The following is a 15,049-nucleotide window of genomic DNA, read 5'->3' as shown; positions in this document are numbered from 1 at the left end:
TGAATAAGCCATATTGCCATGACACTGTTTAAATGCTTCCTTTCTTTTGAAGTCAGTTTTATGTCTAAAAGTAGGAGCCTCTGAGGAAGCTGACCTTCATATAACGTGTTTTATCTAGGAAATTATATCTGAGAATTTCTTGGGTTTGGAGTTTCCATGCACAGCAGCCAGTGATAGTTAGCAATGCTAAGATAGAATTATCAGTCTATACTCAGATCTGTCTTGCATGAAGTCTGTATTTGTTTAAGTAGATTAAATGTTTAACAAACTAACCTCTTGTAATTTTGGAGACACTGAGGCGTTCGTAGGTGCTTTCATCATCTTAGAATAGATGTTTGTTACAAGCAAATAATGGCAGTGAGCTGCACTACAGTTGGAAAATAGTACATAGCCCATCACTTCTAATCTCTGTTTCTCAAGTTGCAGGAGCACTAGACTGATTGACATACCTATCACCTGTAAGCAATTTTCACAAATTGGCAACCTGGTCTAGTGGATGGTGTCCCTTCCCATGAGAGAGAGGCTGGAACTGGGGATCTTCAAGGTCCCTTCCAACCCAAACGGTTCCATATCCTATGATTTTGCCTTTCTGTCTTGTAGAAGTTGCTCCTGCTGTAACCCCAAAGGTGCTCCCATGCTAGCGTTGCGAAGGCCTAAAGCCCAGCAGTAGGTGTGAAATCCTGCTGGGCAAGGGCAGAGATGCTTTCCAAAGTGTCCTCATGCTGCATGCACAAGCGCTCACTTGGCCATACTAGGTGGTGTTCCCCTCTCTACGCTCAGGGACTTGCCTTTGTGTATCTTTGTAGAGTGAGATGAGAACACGACCTAAAGGCAGTTTCATATAGCTAAGGTGAAGTAATCCACTCTTTTATTGCAAGGAGTTTCTGTTACTGAAAAAGGATTTGTCTTCCCGAGTTTATATATTTTCTTTTTCACCTGTCCATTTCTTTTTTTAATAACTGTAAGAAGGATTATTGCATACCTCTGCCTACCCCATCCCATCTTTTCTCCCTTTCCCATCCTCCTCCTCCTCCCCTTTCCATACAGTGATCAAGGTTGCTCTGTACATCTGTAGTGCTCTTTTGCAGTTTCTTTGACAAAAATAGAATACTTTTGACCTTCTGTTTTAAAGGAATCTGAAGTTACCCCCATGGTAGAGCTGTGCTTGGGGAGATCACTGTGTGTGGGGCTGGGCCTGCCCTTGGAGCACAACTAGGCTGGGTTAGAGGCAAATTAAACTCGGGTACAGAGCATGGACAGGTTCCAGAAAGATCAGTGATGGGGGTGCTGCCAGGAGAGGGGGAGCAGAGTCAGCAGGAGCCCTGGCACGAGCAGGTGTAAAGGCTGAACGAGGAAGTGCATGTTCCCAGTGAGAGGGCACGGGGCCGGGCTGAGCCGGCGGGAGGAAGGCGTATGGAGGGTATGCCAGGCAGGATGGGATGGAATGAGGGGTCCCCTGAAAGGGACAGCTGGGTGCAATGACAGGCAGGCAGCTAGAGGCACCTTTGGATCGATCAGAGCAGCCCAAGGCAAGGGTGGCTGCTGCCCAGAGCCAGGGACAGGCAGGATCCTCAGGAACCCTCTGCCTAGGCCAGTGGCCACATGGCCACATTGCTCCGGCCCCACTGCAGACCAGGGGTTGGGGGCTCTGGTCACAGTGACCACAGCATCCACTCAACTAAATTGGTAAACGAATGTAGCAGTATATTCTGGCAGATTAGTGGCCAGACATTTTATTTATGTGCTACCAGTGAGGAGGGATTGAAGTGGGATATCTGATAGCTACTGCAATTAAGGTAGGAAACCAAGTTTCAAAAGAGATGGTGAATATAGGTTGAAGGTTTTTGACGTGTTTAGAAGAACCAAGTTTCAAAATTGTGGAAAAGACAGGATCCAGGGCTGAGGGGAGTGTGGAGCCCTGGGTGCTCGCACTCTGCTTGAGCCAGGAGCAGTGGCTGAGCCTGGCATAGGGTACCAAAAGCACAAGGAGGATTTGATGTCCAGGAGGAGTGTATTCAGGATATCTCATTTCTAGCACTGTGTGTTACCCAGCATTTCTACAGCAAGAGCCAGAGTGGCAGAGCTGCAGTGCGAGTAGCATACACGGACCATTAAAATCTGCCTCTTAGCTGCATCTGCTACTCCAGCCAAGTCATTAGTTCAATAACAGCTGCAAACTCAAGTCATGCTGCTGATTTTCTTCTGCTTTTGGGAAGGCTTTGGCAAAACACAAGTGTTGTGATATCACCTAAAAATTGTGGGAACTGGGATGTCTCCCAACTGCTTTCTTCTGTGAAGCAGAGCTTGTGGATGGTCACAGAAAAGGCTGATTTTCTTGCAGTCTAAGATTAGATTTTGGTGGTGCCCCTGAGGCAAAGAGAAGGTGGCAACATTTGGCTTCTGTGCCCCTCACCCTGTCAGGAGCTTTATAAATCCCTTGGAAAAAATTATAGTGGAACCAGAATTGAACGAGGAGTTGTCCTGACTTCTGAAGCCCTTGTGTAGCATTCTCTGTTTGGCATGACCCACTTGGTTGGTTGTATCATGTCAACAATTGCCAACTCAAAAAAAAAAGAGAAATGTGGGACAATGAATGCACAACTACTATGGCAGATTTATGACAGGGCTGGGTGGCGTGCTGCTTGGTGGCGAGAGAGAACAAGCTTTTTTTAGAGACTCTTCTTTTTTATGTCAAGGGTCTGTGAAGTCTGTGGCCAGAGGAATGTGCACTGCCTTCATTGGCATTGGAGAAATGTTTTCAGCTGACATTAAGGTGGTGGATTTTGCCAGTTTGTTGTCTTTTCTTTTTCCACTTTGTATTCCTTAGGCTTTTGTGGAGGTTAGGCAGAGCCAATACACTGATGTCCAATGACTCGGATGTCTGCCTGGTATAAATCACAGATCTTAATTACAATGAGTGTGAGGAATTTAGTGTTAACCATGCACCTGGGAAGCCTGTCTTTTGAAACCTGACAACATAACCTGGACTTTAATATTAACCTGATCTGCATTTGTAGAAACTTCATAGGAAGAGTTATGTCAGGGGGAGACTGCTTCCAGTTAGAATTTTTTTTTTACATTTTTTGCATATGAAGGAACTCTACCCCACAAAATAAAAAAAAAAATAGTATTGTTCCTATGCACTAAGTCAATTCATTAAGACAAACCTCCAGGAAAGATGCATTCCCTTTATTTTCCATGTTGCCATTGGTTCACAATTGTATCATTTAAAGAATAGTGAAATTTCTTGCTAGAACAGTGAAGGTTGGGTTGATCTTTTTCAGGATGTTGATACAAGATATTTTTATTCTATTTGAAGGAGATTTGTAAAAATGTTTCTAATGAGTTCTGCTGTACAAATCTTAATGTTACCCCTATTAATTCTTCATTTAATCCTTATCAGATTAGATTAACAAAAGAAAGATTAGCTCCAGCATCAGGAAAAAATGTACTGCTGCAACATCATGCCACATTCTTCTATTAGGGCTCAAGTTTGCAATCTTTTCATGCTGGAAAATATCTGGTAATGTTAAAATTGCCTTATTACTTTCTAATTCAGAAAAACTTACACTAGGCCATCTTTTTCCAAAAAGATATTCTGGAATTTATAATCACCCTCTCCTCACTGTTTGTACCCAGCCATATGATACACACAGTGAAATTTAGGCAGCTCATACATCTATCTCTGTGTGTTAAAATCTGGAATTTACACAGCTGCTACTCAGCCTGAAATACTGATACCTAATCTTTTGACTTTGATAAGCTTCAGAAAATTAGGGAGTTGTGATAAATTAATATTTATTATGGAGTCTTTTTTCAGTCACTTTACATCCCTTTTAAATGACTGAGCAATCAGCTAAAGTTATTAAAACCTGGTACCATACAAATATTGAACTTTTGACAATTGCCTCTGAATTTCTGTAACTTTTTGTATGAGCTCTATGCATTTATTTCACAAGATCAGTAATCCATAATGTAATTTGGATCATTTAACAGCCAAGGGCTTTGCCACATCATCAGATTGTTGGTATCTTTTATCCCCTTTGAAGGAATGAAAGGCAGTTTTCACATCTTTGTTGTCGTTATGATCCAGCGTGGCTGCTTCCTGCAATGGGCTCCCCAGCATCCTCTGTGCTTTATCAGCTGTGTCTTTGTGTGATGTGCTATTCCTCTGAAGATTATTACTGCTGAGATCTCTTCAGAACCATTACAAAGCATTCCTAACTCATCCACATACTACAAAACAATGGAAACTTGTAAGCAAAGATAAAATATCCTGCTATTCATGGAAAGAAAGTTAAACTCTCATCTTTTTCACTGTGCATGAGATTAGTCACTAAAAAAAAAAAAATTAACGGGCAACCCCATGTTAAATAAAATTAGTCACTTATACAGGATGATATTTTGTTTTCTGGGAACTGATACTTGTTGCATCTCTCACAAGAGATGATATTGGTTCGCTTATGTTTAATATAGCTCTTGAAGGACAGTGTTAGAATGACCTCAAGAAATTCTTGGTTTGATTCTTTCATTGCACAGATAATAGATATGATTAATCAGAAATCTTTTTTTTTCCAAACCAGCTGTGCTATTCCTAGCAATGTGAGTGTTTCAGAAACTGGACCCTGTGTGTTTGGAATTCTGTAGTGCAAGAAGATGTGGGGGTTTTATTGATTAATGCATAGCATAGTTTTCCACCTCCTGAGTTGCTACTGGTCATTGTCTCATAACTTGTGTCAAATTTATAATTCATTAACAATCACAGTCTTCACAGCTTAGTTTGTGATTTCTTTGCTTTCTCGTGCTTCTACAAAATCATTTTATTCAATAGACTCTTCTCACTTTTCTGTCCTTTTTATTTTTAAATTATTAAAAGGGGGCAGCATTTCAGGTACTGTCCAGAGTGCGAATGGTCTTGTGTACTAGAACAGCACCTTGTAATTCCTATATCCTGCTACTCCAAGCTTAATGATGTCTTGAATCTCAGAAAGTCTAGACTCTGTGAGCTCCATGAGATAGTGGGAGGTAGCAAAATTGCTCTAAAAATTGTCACAAGTATTTTGGCAGTATGCAAGATGAAAGAAAGAAACCCTGTATCTCTGGCCGGGGAAGCCTCTTGTGATCTGCCTTAAACTCCCCTGTTTCCATGTCCACTGATGTCCCTACCCAGCCTACCTCAAAAATCCATTCTTCCAGCTTTAGTAGTCGTGAAAGTTACCCACTAAGACTCTTTTCTGGTATTAAAAGAGCAGGAATCCCAGTGTACCTTACAAATGAAAATAGGAGCTGGCAGACAAGAGTCCAATGGATCCAAATTTTTCACTGCTAAGAATTGTGGTTTGCACTGTGTTCATCTCACTTTAGCTCTCCAGCCAGATACTATTCCATGGCAATCGAGGCTTCTGTACCTTCAGCATGGTGTCAGCAGTGTTGGTTTTGATTATTAAAGAGTCTCTTGCTTTCACCATTATTTTCACTTTCCTTGTCTTTTTCCTTGTCACTTCATTTACCTTGTCTCCTTTGTGGTGTTACCTTTTTATCTGACAATTTGATTTGCCCCAGGATGGTTCCTTTTGAGAGTGAAAGGAAACACGAGATCATCAAACCGATATTTTATTTTCCCTTCATTGCATGTTCTCTATATTTTATCTTGTTTTTATTTTAATTTTTTTTTCTGTATTTTAATGACATGTCTGAAATCCTTGTACATTTTTTGCTCAGTTGCATATAAATTATCATTTATTTGTACCACTGTATTGTATTCTACTTTTCTAAGAATAAATAAAGGTTTTTTTGGGGAAAATAAATCATGCAAGCATTGGCAAAATAATGCATTTTAATGCCATCTAGAAATTCAGTTTCAACCAGCTTTGAATGTAATAAGCTGAGAAACTTCATTTAACTAGCATTTTTAAATCAGCAAAATGGTGTTAGGAATCAGTCATCCCAGAATGCAAAGTTTAATGTTGTTTGATGATAAAGTATAAGCTGGAAGAATTGGTCAAAGGAAAAACAAAAAAGAGGAAGACATATAATATATAAATTACCTTGTACAGAACTGATAATAGCTGGAAGGGCATCTTAACAAACTACATGTTGGCTTTTTATGTGAGTGAAGAAACAAGATTTTCTCTTTGGAGGTGCCTATAGTAAAGCAGAAATTCTGTAATTCCTGGTCCCTGGCAGGGTGCACATCCAGAATTGAATGAAATCAGTCAGCTCTTGCTATTGATCACCATAGATTTTGGTCAAGGCTGTAATGGATTTAAAAGTGACATGTCATCCCTGTGATTTGTGTCACTGGGCCCAGGCTTTTCTACCCAAAGCAGTGGTGAAGCAATTGAGTTTTGTACCAGCATATTTCCCTAACTGCAAGGAAGGGATTTTTATGTTTGGTTTAATTTTTCTCTGTCATGTAAGAAAACACTGCTAATGGGATCCTTAGGGATATAATCTGGTTTTATTTGGCATGAACCTTAGCGGGGGGAAGAAAATTATTCAACAGAAACAAGCTTAAAAAATGAATGTTGCCATGCAGGGAGATAAAAAAAAATAACCTGTTTAAAGTTTCAGTTTGGTGATGAGTGTAAGTACTTGCTTAATTTGCATTACATTGCCTATCCCAGAGAACTTCTGTGGCTACTCATGAGCTTGGCATGAGCTTATGTATTTTACTGAATTGGAGCCTTAATGTGTCAGATTCTTTTAGATTCTTCACACAATGTTTACAGAGCTAATTTTTGTATGTCTTATCTCAGCCTATGGCGGTATTTTAAAGTTGACTTTTTGAAGGGGGTGTAAAATAACAAAATCAGTAAAAGTTTAAAATAAAAAAAAGAAGCATAAAATGTGACTTTTTCTCAAATTTCTTTTGCATTTTTGTGGTTTGTAAAATGCCTTAGGTGTTGATCTGACTAAGCATTTAAGCATGTACATTAAATTAAATAAGAGGTGTATTCTGATCTCACCCAGAGCACCAAAACATTTCCATTCTTTTTAGTGGCAAGGATCAAACTTCAGTTGCTTTGAAACCAACATGTATGAAGCAGAAACTGGGAGTTAATTGTGCATTGAAGTTATTTGCTGAAGATTGACCTTACCATGCAATAATATTACCATGCAATTTATAAACCTTTTTGCCAATTGAATTTAAATAATTTTATAGTATCTGAAATAACTCGTGGTCAATATTAGCAAAATATTAAGGAATCACAGATTCCAATACTGTGGAAAATATATTTTTTTTTTTAATTAATCAATGGCTTGGTTATGATTTTCCATAATTCCAGACACATATTTTTAGGCACATATATAGAAAAGAGCTACTCAAACTCACTCAACATAAGAAGTATTGTATCTTCAGAATTATTCAGTATGCAAGAGTTATCTTTTGGGAAACTGGTGTCCAGATTTTTATTATGCTGAGCTATTTTAATGATTTGGCTGGTCATGTCTTGTCTTATGTCAAAATAGGAGCTTGGGCAGTTTCCAAAATACAGCCCTGAATGGGGGCGCAGAAACCTTTTCAAAATTCATTTTCTAATTTAAAAAATTGTGCCTAATAGTCAGGAGTAAGGATTTAGTAAGACTTTCCCATAGCTGGAGTGGAGACAAGAGGCTTTGTAAGTCAGCTAACACTGGGCATCAAACAGGTTGTAGAAGCAATTCTTTGTCTCCTGTGCCAACTCTCTTTTACTCCTGGCATAACAGGAAAAAATGGGAACTTTTGAGATTTGGATGTGACTAGACAGGAGTGGTGAAGAAGGAGGGTGTGGAGCAATCTGTTATGCCTGATGCTCCAGTAGAGTAATTCAGTAGTGTTAAAGGATAGCATTGCTCTGATTTGGGCTCACTAGAGTGAAAAATTACATCCCTTATGGACTAGATTATAATTTTGGTTTAAAAACTGTGTAAAGCAATGTAAAGAAGCCATTAAGTTTTAGTGAGCTTTGGAATAGAACCTTCATGAATTTAATTTTTCCATCATAAAAGAGTAATCTGTCACCTCATGGTATAACTTTAGATGATGTCAAATTCTTAAAACACCACCCTCTTGAGGGCCATCCTCCTTTCTTGCAATGCTATTTCAGATGTAATAAAGAAGAAATAATAAGTATATTTTTGCTGAAAAGAGTGAAATATTAATTACATTATTAGCCTCACTATCTTGATCCTTTTTTTTTTCTCCCCACATCTTCCTTTCCCTTTCCATCTGGAGATGGCCAATGATGTGAGGCTGGGCCTCAGAAGCATGGTGAGAATTTATAATAAATATACAGATGATTGGTTTCTTGTTGAAAATGCCTGCACAGATGAATCCCTGTTAGTTTTCTCCTCATCTTTACCTTCCCCTGGAACTCCCCTTGCTCCTGACCTCTGTGTTGTTGGAAATGCCTGCAACTGCAGTCAGTAGTGTGTACACAGTAGAGGTTTCTCTGGTTGCAAGTTCTCCTTTCTCCCAAGTTCCTTTGCAGAGACATTGGCATGCTCATCAACCAGCACTCATTCTGTACTGCATTTTGCTGTTTGTGTTGAGAAATGTTTCTTTGCATTCTCTTATTTTTAACCTCATGAAAACTGTGGAAACATCTGAATCATGTGAACCGCTCGCTCATTCCCTTTGTAGTTGGGTTACCAGCTGGTGAACCAAGGTTGGTAAGGATTTTAAACCTTGAATATCTCAGCATGAGGCTGAATGCCCCCTTTCATGCTAAGAAACAAATGAAAATGCTATCACAGCCTCTTTCCTGGCAGGTCTGGTGTGAGTTGTGAGGACTAGACTGTGATCTCTGTGATTGCACTTAGTTAATGGATGGTGGTGAATGTGGGAGCAGATCACTGCAAGACACTGTGGGGAGACCTGCTGTCACCTCATGTGTGGTTCTTCTCCCATCAGGACTGTGTCCTGTGTATTTATTCACACAGTGCCAGAGACGGGGATGCAGCTGAAGACAATAAATAAGACAGAGAGGTTGGGCTGGTTTGAAGTGGTGTGCATTGTCAGCTTCACTGGCCTGCTGGGGAGGGAACTGTCTGGAGCATTCCTAGCAAGGCTCACAGGCAGGACCCGTGGGACAGGTCAGAATTAGACCCCTGGTTAGATGTGATTCCAGGTTAGATAAATCCAACCTGGGTAAGGTGCGCAACAGGCGTGTGGGAAGATGTGAACTTCTTCATGAAGGTTCTTGCTACTTGCACCAGTTCTGTAGCAAGTCACTGTTTCTTGTTTGGTGTCTAGGCTTTTAGTAATAATTTATTTGCACCTATTTTCTTTCTGTGGGTAGCTGGAAATAAACTTTGGCAGTGTATTTGAAACAATTTTCTATCACATTAACATCAAGTTCGCAGTACTCTGTAATATCTTACTTTTTTTTCAGGTTTACTTTGAAGGAAAAAGAGTGTTACTGTCTCTTCATAAAGGAATTTCTGCTCTCTGGTGAAGGAGGGCATCACCTAGTGAATAAGGTGGCCTCTTGTACACAATTTTTGTGTTTTGTTTCTTTGCAGATGATTCCACATTGAATGAAATTAACATACTGCAAAACTTTCATTTCTTTTATTCTTTCAATCAGGTAACAGCCAATTGGACCTCACCTGATGTCAATCTCAGTGCATTCTTCTAACAGCTGGTTTATGGACAATAATTTAGCTAATTGCTGATTTAAAATACATGGTAGAGCTTCCACTTATAAGAGCAGAAGCTTGATTGCAGGATTGGGCCTATTTCTAAAAGCAGTTTTTCAAGTAGACTCTTGAGGTGCATCCTTGCATATTTCTAATAAGATTCTGTTATGGTCAAACCAGCTTCGAGCAGAGCACACTCAGAAACCACTCAGCAAATTTTATGTAACATTAAGTGCTATTTGACTGGGTCAGTTGCCTGTGTTAAATTAATGACAGCAGACATAGATCATCACTGCATCTGTTTACACATCTCTCTGCATTTCACTGCACTGTCGGCTGCGGAATCTCTGGAATAATGAGTGTCACACACATATTAAAAAGGGGTTATTTGTATTAATGTAACACCATACTGTACTGTCATTGTTTTGTAGCACATCTATTACATATATCATCACTGCTTTTTCTTCTTGAGCAAGCCAATTATGCCTGGTTTTGCCAGTCTGTCAGAGCCTCCTGGAATAAATTAAAATTACAGCTTTGCATATGAGGTAGCTGTAAGTGAAAGTAATGATAGTGACCCTGGGTGAATACAGGATTTCAAAATAATCCTAAACAACTGTACATAAGCAGAGCTGCTGCTGCTTTATTTCTCCTTAACAAGCAAATGTTTGAGTTCACGATGTCTTAAACCTCAAAGACTGAAGGTGGTTGCTTGGTGGAGCTGTGGGTTTTGATGCTGAGTAAGAAGAGAATAGTTTGTGGGTACCTGAGCATGGAAACTTTGCTGTTTCAATTTTATTTCTCTGCCTTATTTTTCAGTTTTGCAGTATGTCTGTCTGTGCATGGAAGTGCCTTAGTGTTCCTTTCTCTCTAACTGGGTACAGGTGTGACTTCCAGCACCTGTGTCTCATGACCTCTGACAGTGTCATTATGAACACACATATATGAGTCAAGAGGACTTTTATAGGAGTGGGAGAGAAACTAGCATGTTTCCTGGTCAAGGGCGGAAGAGCAAGTGTCTGACACTGCATTTGTGTCAAATTTTGAAGGCCAGCCCTAATCACAAAATTACCACATTTTTTTAAATAGTTCTTGCACAGAATGAAAATCTAATATTGGCATTTGTGTCTTGGTTTCATTCTCTCACCGAAAGATAATCCTTCACATTGTCACCCAGGACAGGAAACAAACAAACAAACCAGAAATGTGCCCTGATTGATGATTAAGGCTATATTACCTTAGCAGCATTGTTTCCTGCATGTCTCCTGAGTCTTACTAAGAACTACTTTAACAGGCTTTTCATTCTTGGCACCTGACTGGGAGGTATTGACGTATTCAAGATATTCCCTCCCTGTGTGAGCCTGTCTGCCCATGTTGGCTACATTTCTGAAATTTTAGTCCTTCTGGGGTCAGGGCCATCGATCTTTTTCTTCTCTAGTCTAGTGTGCTTTTATTTGCATGTGCTGGATGCAGATGCAACTTATCACAGTTTTGGCATAGTTTTAGCATCACATTTCTGCAGATATTAGACTTTCCAGTTTGGACATTTGTCTTCCTTTTTGCCTTGCTGGAACTGTTTCATCATCTTGTAGCATTTTTACGTCTTCAAGTGGCTTCTCTTGAACTCTGTGATAAGCTTAGAGAAATCACAAGCAAAAAACCAGATGCTGCAATGGTGTCTTTAATAAAAATATTTTTCTCAAAAAATTTTTCCCCTGGAAAATCCCCAGTGTTGTAAGCCTGCCAGCTGAGCAGTGTTACCTTTTAATTAATTGTGCTTAAGGTGATGTAGGTAATTTCTTGAAAACATCAGCCAGTAGCTCCTTTCCAACACCCTTGAATTTGACCATGTTAACTGACTCCAGACGTCCCAATTAGTTCCATATTCTTTCACTATGACTGCCCATGGGATTTTATTAGAACCCACTAAGAGGCACAGAAAATAAGCTAGAAAAAAAAATTGATTACTCTGTAAATCATGCTGTTTGTATCTTGCTCTAATTTCTCTCTGTGATAAGGCCAAACTTGAAAGAGAGTTTCTTGTAGGTGTGGCCATGCAGGTTTACTTATTTTCAGATCATTCTGGTGAGCATCCTGCAAATCCACTCCAAGCCAGGGTGTGTTCGTGCAGTCAGTCATCAGCCACTGAACCTGTTGCTCACAGTCGAGTGCTTGGGACATATCAGAAACCTGCCCTTCAAATGCCCTTCCAGAACTCAAACTCGTTGGGGGACGGTGACATTTCACTTGGTATTTATGAATAAGAGAATTTCCTGACCAGGAGCAGTGTTTGGTGAGCTGTTTTTCTCAAGCCTGCAGAGGTTAAGCCTGGGTGTATAATTAATTTTTCCTTACATGTTTCTTTCCTTCACTGATTAATTTCTTCAACTGATCTATTTGGAGTACAACATTAATATTGAAAATAGAATTATGAAGCCAGCAAAGGAAAAATATTTTATCTTCTTCTGTTAACACAAGCCTATACTTGTCTCCAACACAGCCATAGATGAGAAGTGAAGCTGAACTGGCATGAAATGGCTGAGATGTGACATATTTATAATATTAACTAAATTTTGTATATTAAGTGCAAAGAAGAGATTTTAACAAATTACTGATATTTAATGAGAAGCACAGAACTAAAAGGAGAATGTGGAGCTGACAATGGAGCAAAACACTGTAACTTTTAGGATTTCTTTTTCTGGCTTTGTTACTGTTTAAACTTTTTTCCATTTAGCTTGTTAGTTTTCAGTAACATATGCTATGCTACTGAATTTCCAAGAAGAACAATAAAGGAAACAAAAAGATTAGGTTTACAGAATTCACAAATTCTGAAAGGTTGACTTGTCACATAAAGCTATCCCAAAACCTTCACTTCTGGAAATCTTAGTATTCAAAGCAGTTTTACAGTGTGCAATGACAAACTAATCTTTTCAAGGGTTTCTGAATTTTATCTTAGTTTTTTTTAAAGTATTTGAAGAATCATTCAGTCACCATTAAGATAGTCTCATACAAACCTTGACATTTGGTTATTTAGCTGCTCTTTGTCTAATAAGACAAAGGGAAGAACCTTTAAAAATGTGATTTTGTGATTCCTCAGAGACGAGTTGTTTTCCATAACCTTTGCAAACATTTTATTTTGACAATGAAAAGAAGGAATAATGTGAATTCCTGGTCTGTTGAAAGCCTTTAAAAAGTTTTCTCAGATCTTAATAAGGCCAGAAAGTTGTCCTTAATGCTGAAGGAAGAGAAGTAGGCAAATGAAATCCTCACCCCTACTTCTTAAAGAGATCCCAAGCATCTACTTCTCTACATACTTCATAAAGTGTTCTGATACAGATAGAATGGGATGTCTGTTTGCAGAAGCTGGTTTTAATTTTTATTGAGAAGGAAAATTTTAGCACAGTGAAACATGAGTTTGTACTGTGAAACATAAGCAGCTGCAAATGCACCATTTTCTGAGCAATGCTGTCCCGAGCTGGACTGTGCATAGCAGAAGAAAAGGCCTGTTAGGCCAGGAGAGGGGAACATTCCAAACAATGTGGTCCTTAATTATCCCTGTGGTCTGGACCAGGAGATGTGTATTAAGAGCATCTCAGCTGTGGCTCTTCATATTTACATCTTAAAAGGCCTCAGCTAAATATGCAACCAGGATTAATTCATGCTTTGAATTTTATGACCTTTTTGCACAGATGCTTCAAGTGAAGATCCTGCTTCATTCATAAATTTATTTTCACTCTGCAAGCAATTAATGACTGCTTGTTGCAATTATTGAAACCTTACCTTTCCCTCTGGCTTGGCTTTATCCAAGTCACATTTTACTTGTTCCACTAGCAAAGCAGGATGAATGCACTCAGGATGTACTTGCAATCAAAAAAATTAAAATATAAATAAAATGATGTATATTTTCACTTGAAATGATCTGAAGAAGGCATCAGTATTTGGCAAAAGCTCATAAAAATGCAAATGAGTCATGAACATTTCTCCAAAGCCTCATTTAGGAATATTTACTCTAATATTTGCTCAGTTCTAACCTGAGTTCTCCTTTGTTTTCTTATTTTGTAGTGGAGGCTTGACAAGAATATGAGTCCCAGACACCCAGAATGCCAGCTAGGAGTCTACATCACAGCTAGCAGCATTGTTTAGAAAAGAAATAGTACAGGATACCTAAAGAGGCATTGCATTATGGGCTTCTGGGGGTTAGCTCCTTAGACACAACATCATCATACATGATGGTAGCTGAAGTTGTGGACATGCAGAACTTTGCAGCAAGCTTTTGTTGGCAAACAGGTGAGGAAAATGCAGCAGTGAGTGGCTGGACATCTGTTCAAAAGGAACCCACCCAGAGAGGTCAAGCTCTTTACTCCCATTGGGGAATAATGTAAGAACTTTTCTCACATTTGCCCCAAGTCTACAATTTTACTTCAAGAAAGAGGAACTGAGGAAATTACGAATTAAATCCATGTAATCCTCTGGCCACTGTACCATAAATCCTTAATTTTACTAGCTACAGAATTTAGAAAAGAGCCTCTGAGTTATCATCAGCTTAGTGCATTGTCTAATGTATTGGATGAAGGGCTTGACAGGTCAGGTGTGGTTGTTGTCAGGAAAGTTAATACAGCTGCAGGGGTTATCTGATCAAGTGTTGTGTGATCCCTTCATGTCAAAAAAGTTTATTTTTCATTTTATTATCCACTGATTTTTCTCTAACTCAAAATTATCTGATCAGAGGATTTGGCTGAAAAAGCAAGATTTTTCAAAAAATTATTTGTTTGTTTGGTGAGGAAGATTATATCCCCCAGGTTTCTGGGAGCTTCGTTGGGATTTTGGTGGATTTATGACATAAATTAAATAGGAATTCATTTTCCACTGATTAGCAAAGAATTTGCAACATGCAGCTCAGCCCTGTAATTGTGGAGCAGTTGTATTCCAGGTGAAATCAATATGGATTCAGCCTAAGCTAAGGACACAGGTTTGGACTGTACATCATGTAACACTAATTCATTTCCAAACCCATGGAGGGATCAGCAAATTCAATGGTTCTTGAGTAATGTAGAAGGGGTGTTAAATCACAAGGTTAGAATTGAATCTGTAGTTGACATTGACTGGAATCAAGAACTTTGAAGTTGGCTTGTCAATTTACAGGGGAAAGCAAAGCTGCAGAGCAGAGGATACCACTGGAAAAAGATTGTAATACTCTGTGCTCCACCTGAACACCAGTGGCAAAAGATTAAGAGGAGTGAGTGGCAGTGACACCTTGTACTTCTTCATTCCCTGAGCCTAGATCTTGGTATGAATCATTAAGGCTGCTGCTGTTGGGTTAAACCAACATTTAAGCACAAGCTGACCTTGGGCAGCCAGGGGTTACTGGAACACAAAAGTTTCAGGTAGTCCTGCTCCCTAGGTTGGAGTCTTGCTGTCTGACTAA

The 15,049-nt window shown here is 39.2% G+C and overlaps 1 protein-coding gene across 12 annotated transcripts in view; it reads left to right on the top strand.

The window, feature by feature from the left end:
• Nucleotides 1-15,049, top strand: part of GRID1 (glutamate ionotropic receptor delta type subunit 1) — a 557,084-nt gene that overhangs the window by 539,586 nt on the left and 2,449 nt on the right. For 2 of the 12 annotated variants that reach the window (XM_069019133.1, XM_069019135.1), the window contains exon 18: nucleotides 4,050-6,790. The exons of the other annotated variants lie outside the window; for them this stretch is intronic. In XM_069019133.1, coding sequence (XP_068875234.1) covers nucleotides 4,050-4,055 — 6 coding nt within the window. In that variant the 3' untranslated portion in view covers nucleotides 4,056-6,790. Of the gene's footprint in view, nucleotides 1-4,049; nucleotides 6,791-15,049 lie in introns of those variants that run through there. 12 annotated transcript variants of the gene reach the window in all.

This window comes from Aphelocoma coerulescens, chromosome 6 (assembly GCF_041296385.1).
Source record: "Aphelocoma coerulescens isolate FSJ_1873_10779 chromosome 6, UR_Acoe_1.0, whole genome shotgun sequence".
NCBI classification, from domain to species: domain Eukaryota; kingdom Metazoa; phylum Chordata; class Aves; order Passeriformes; family Corvidae; genus Aphelocoma; species Aphelocoma coerulescens.
The sequence above is the reverse complement of the archived record's forward strand: the minus strand, read 5'-3'. Positions and strand labels throughout refer to the sequence as shown.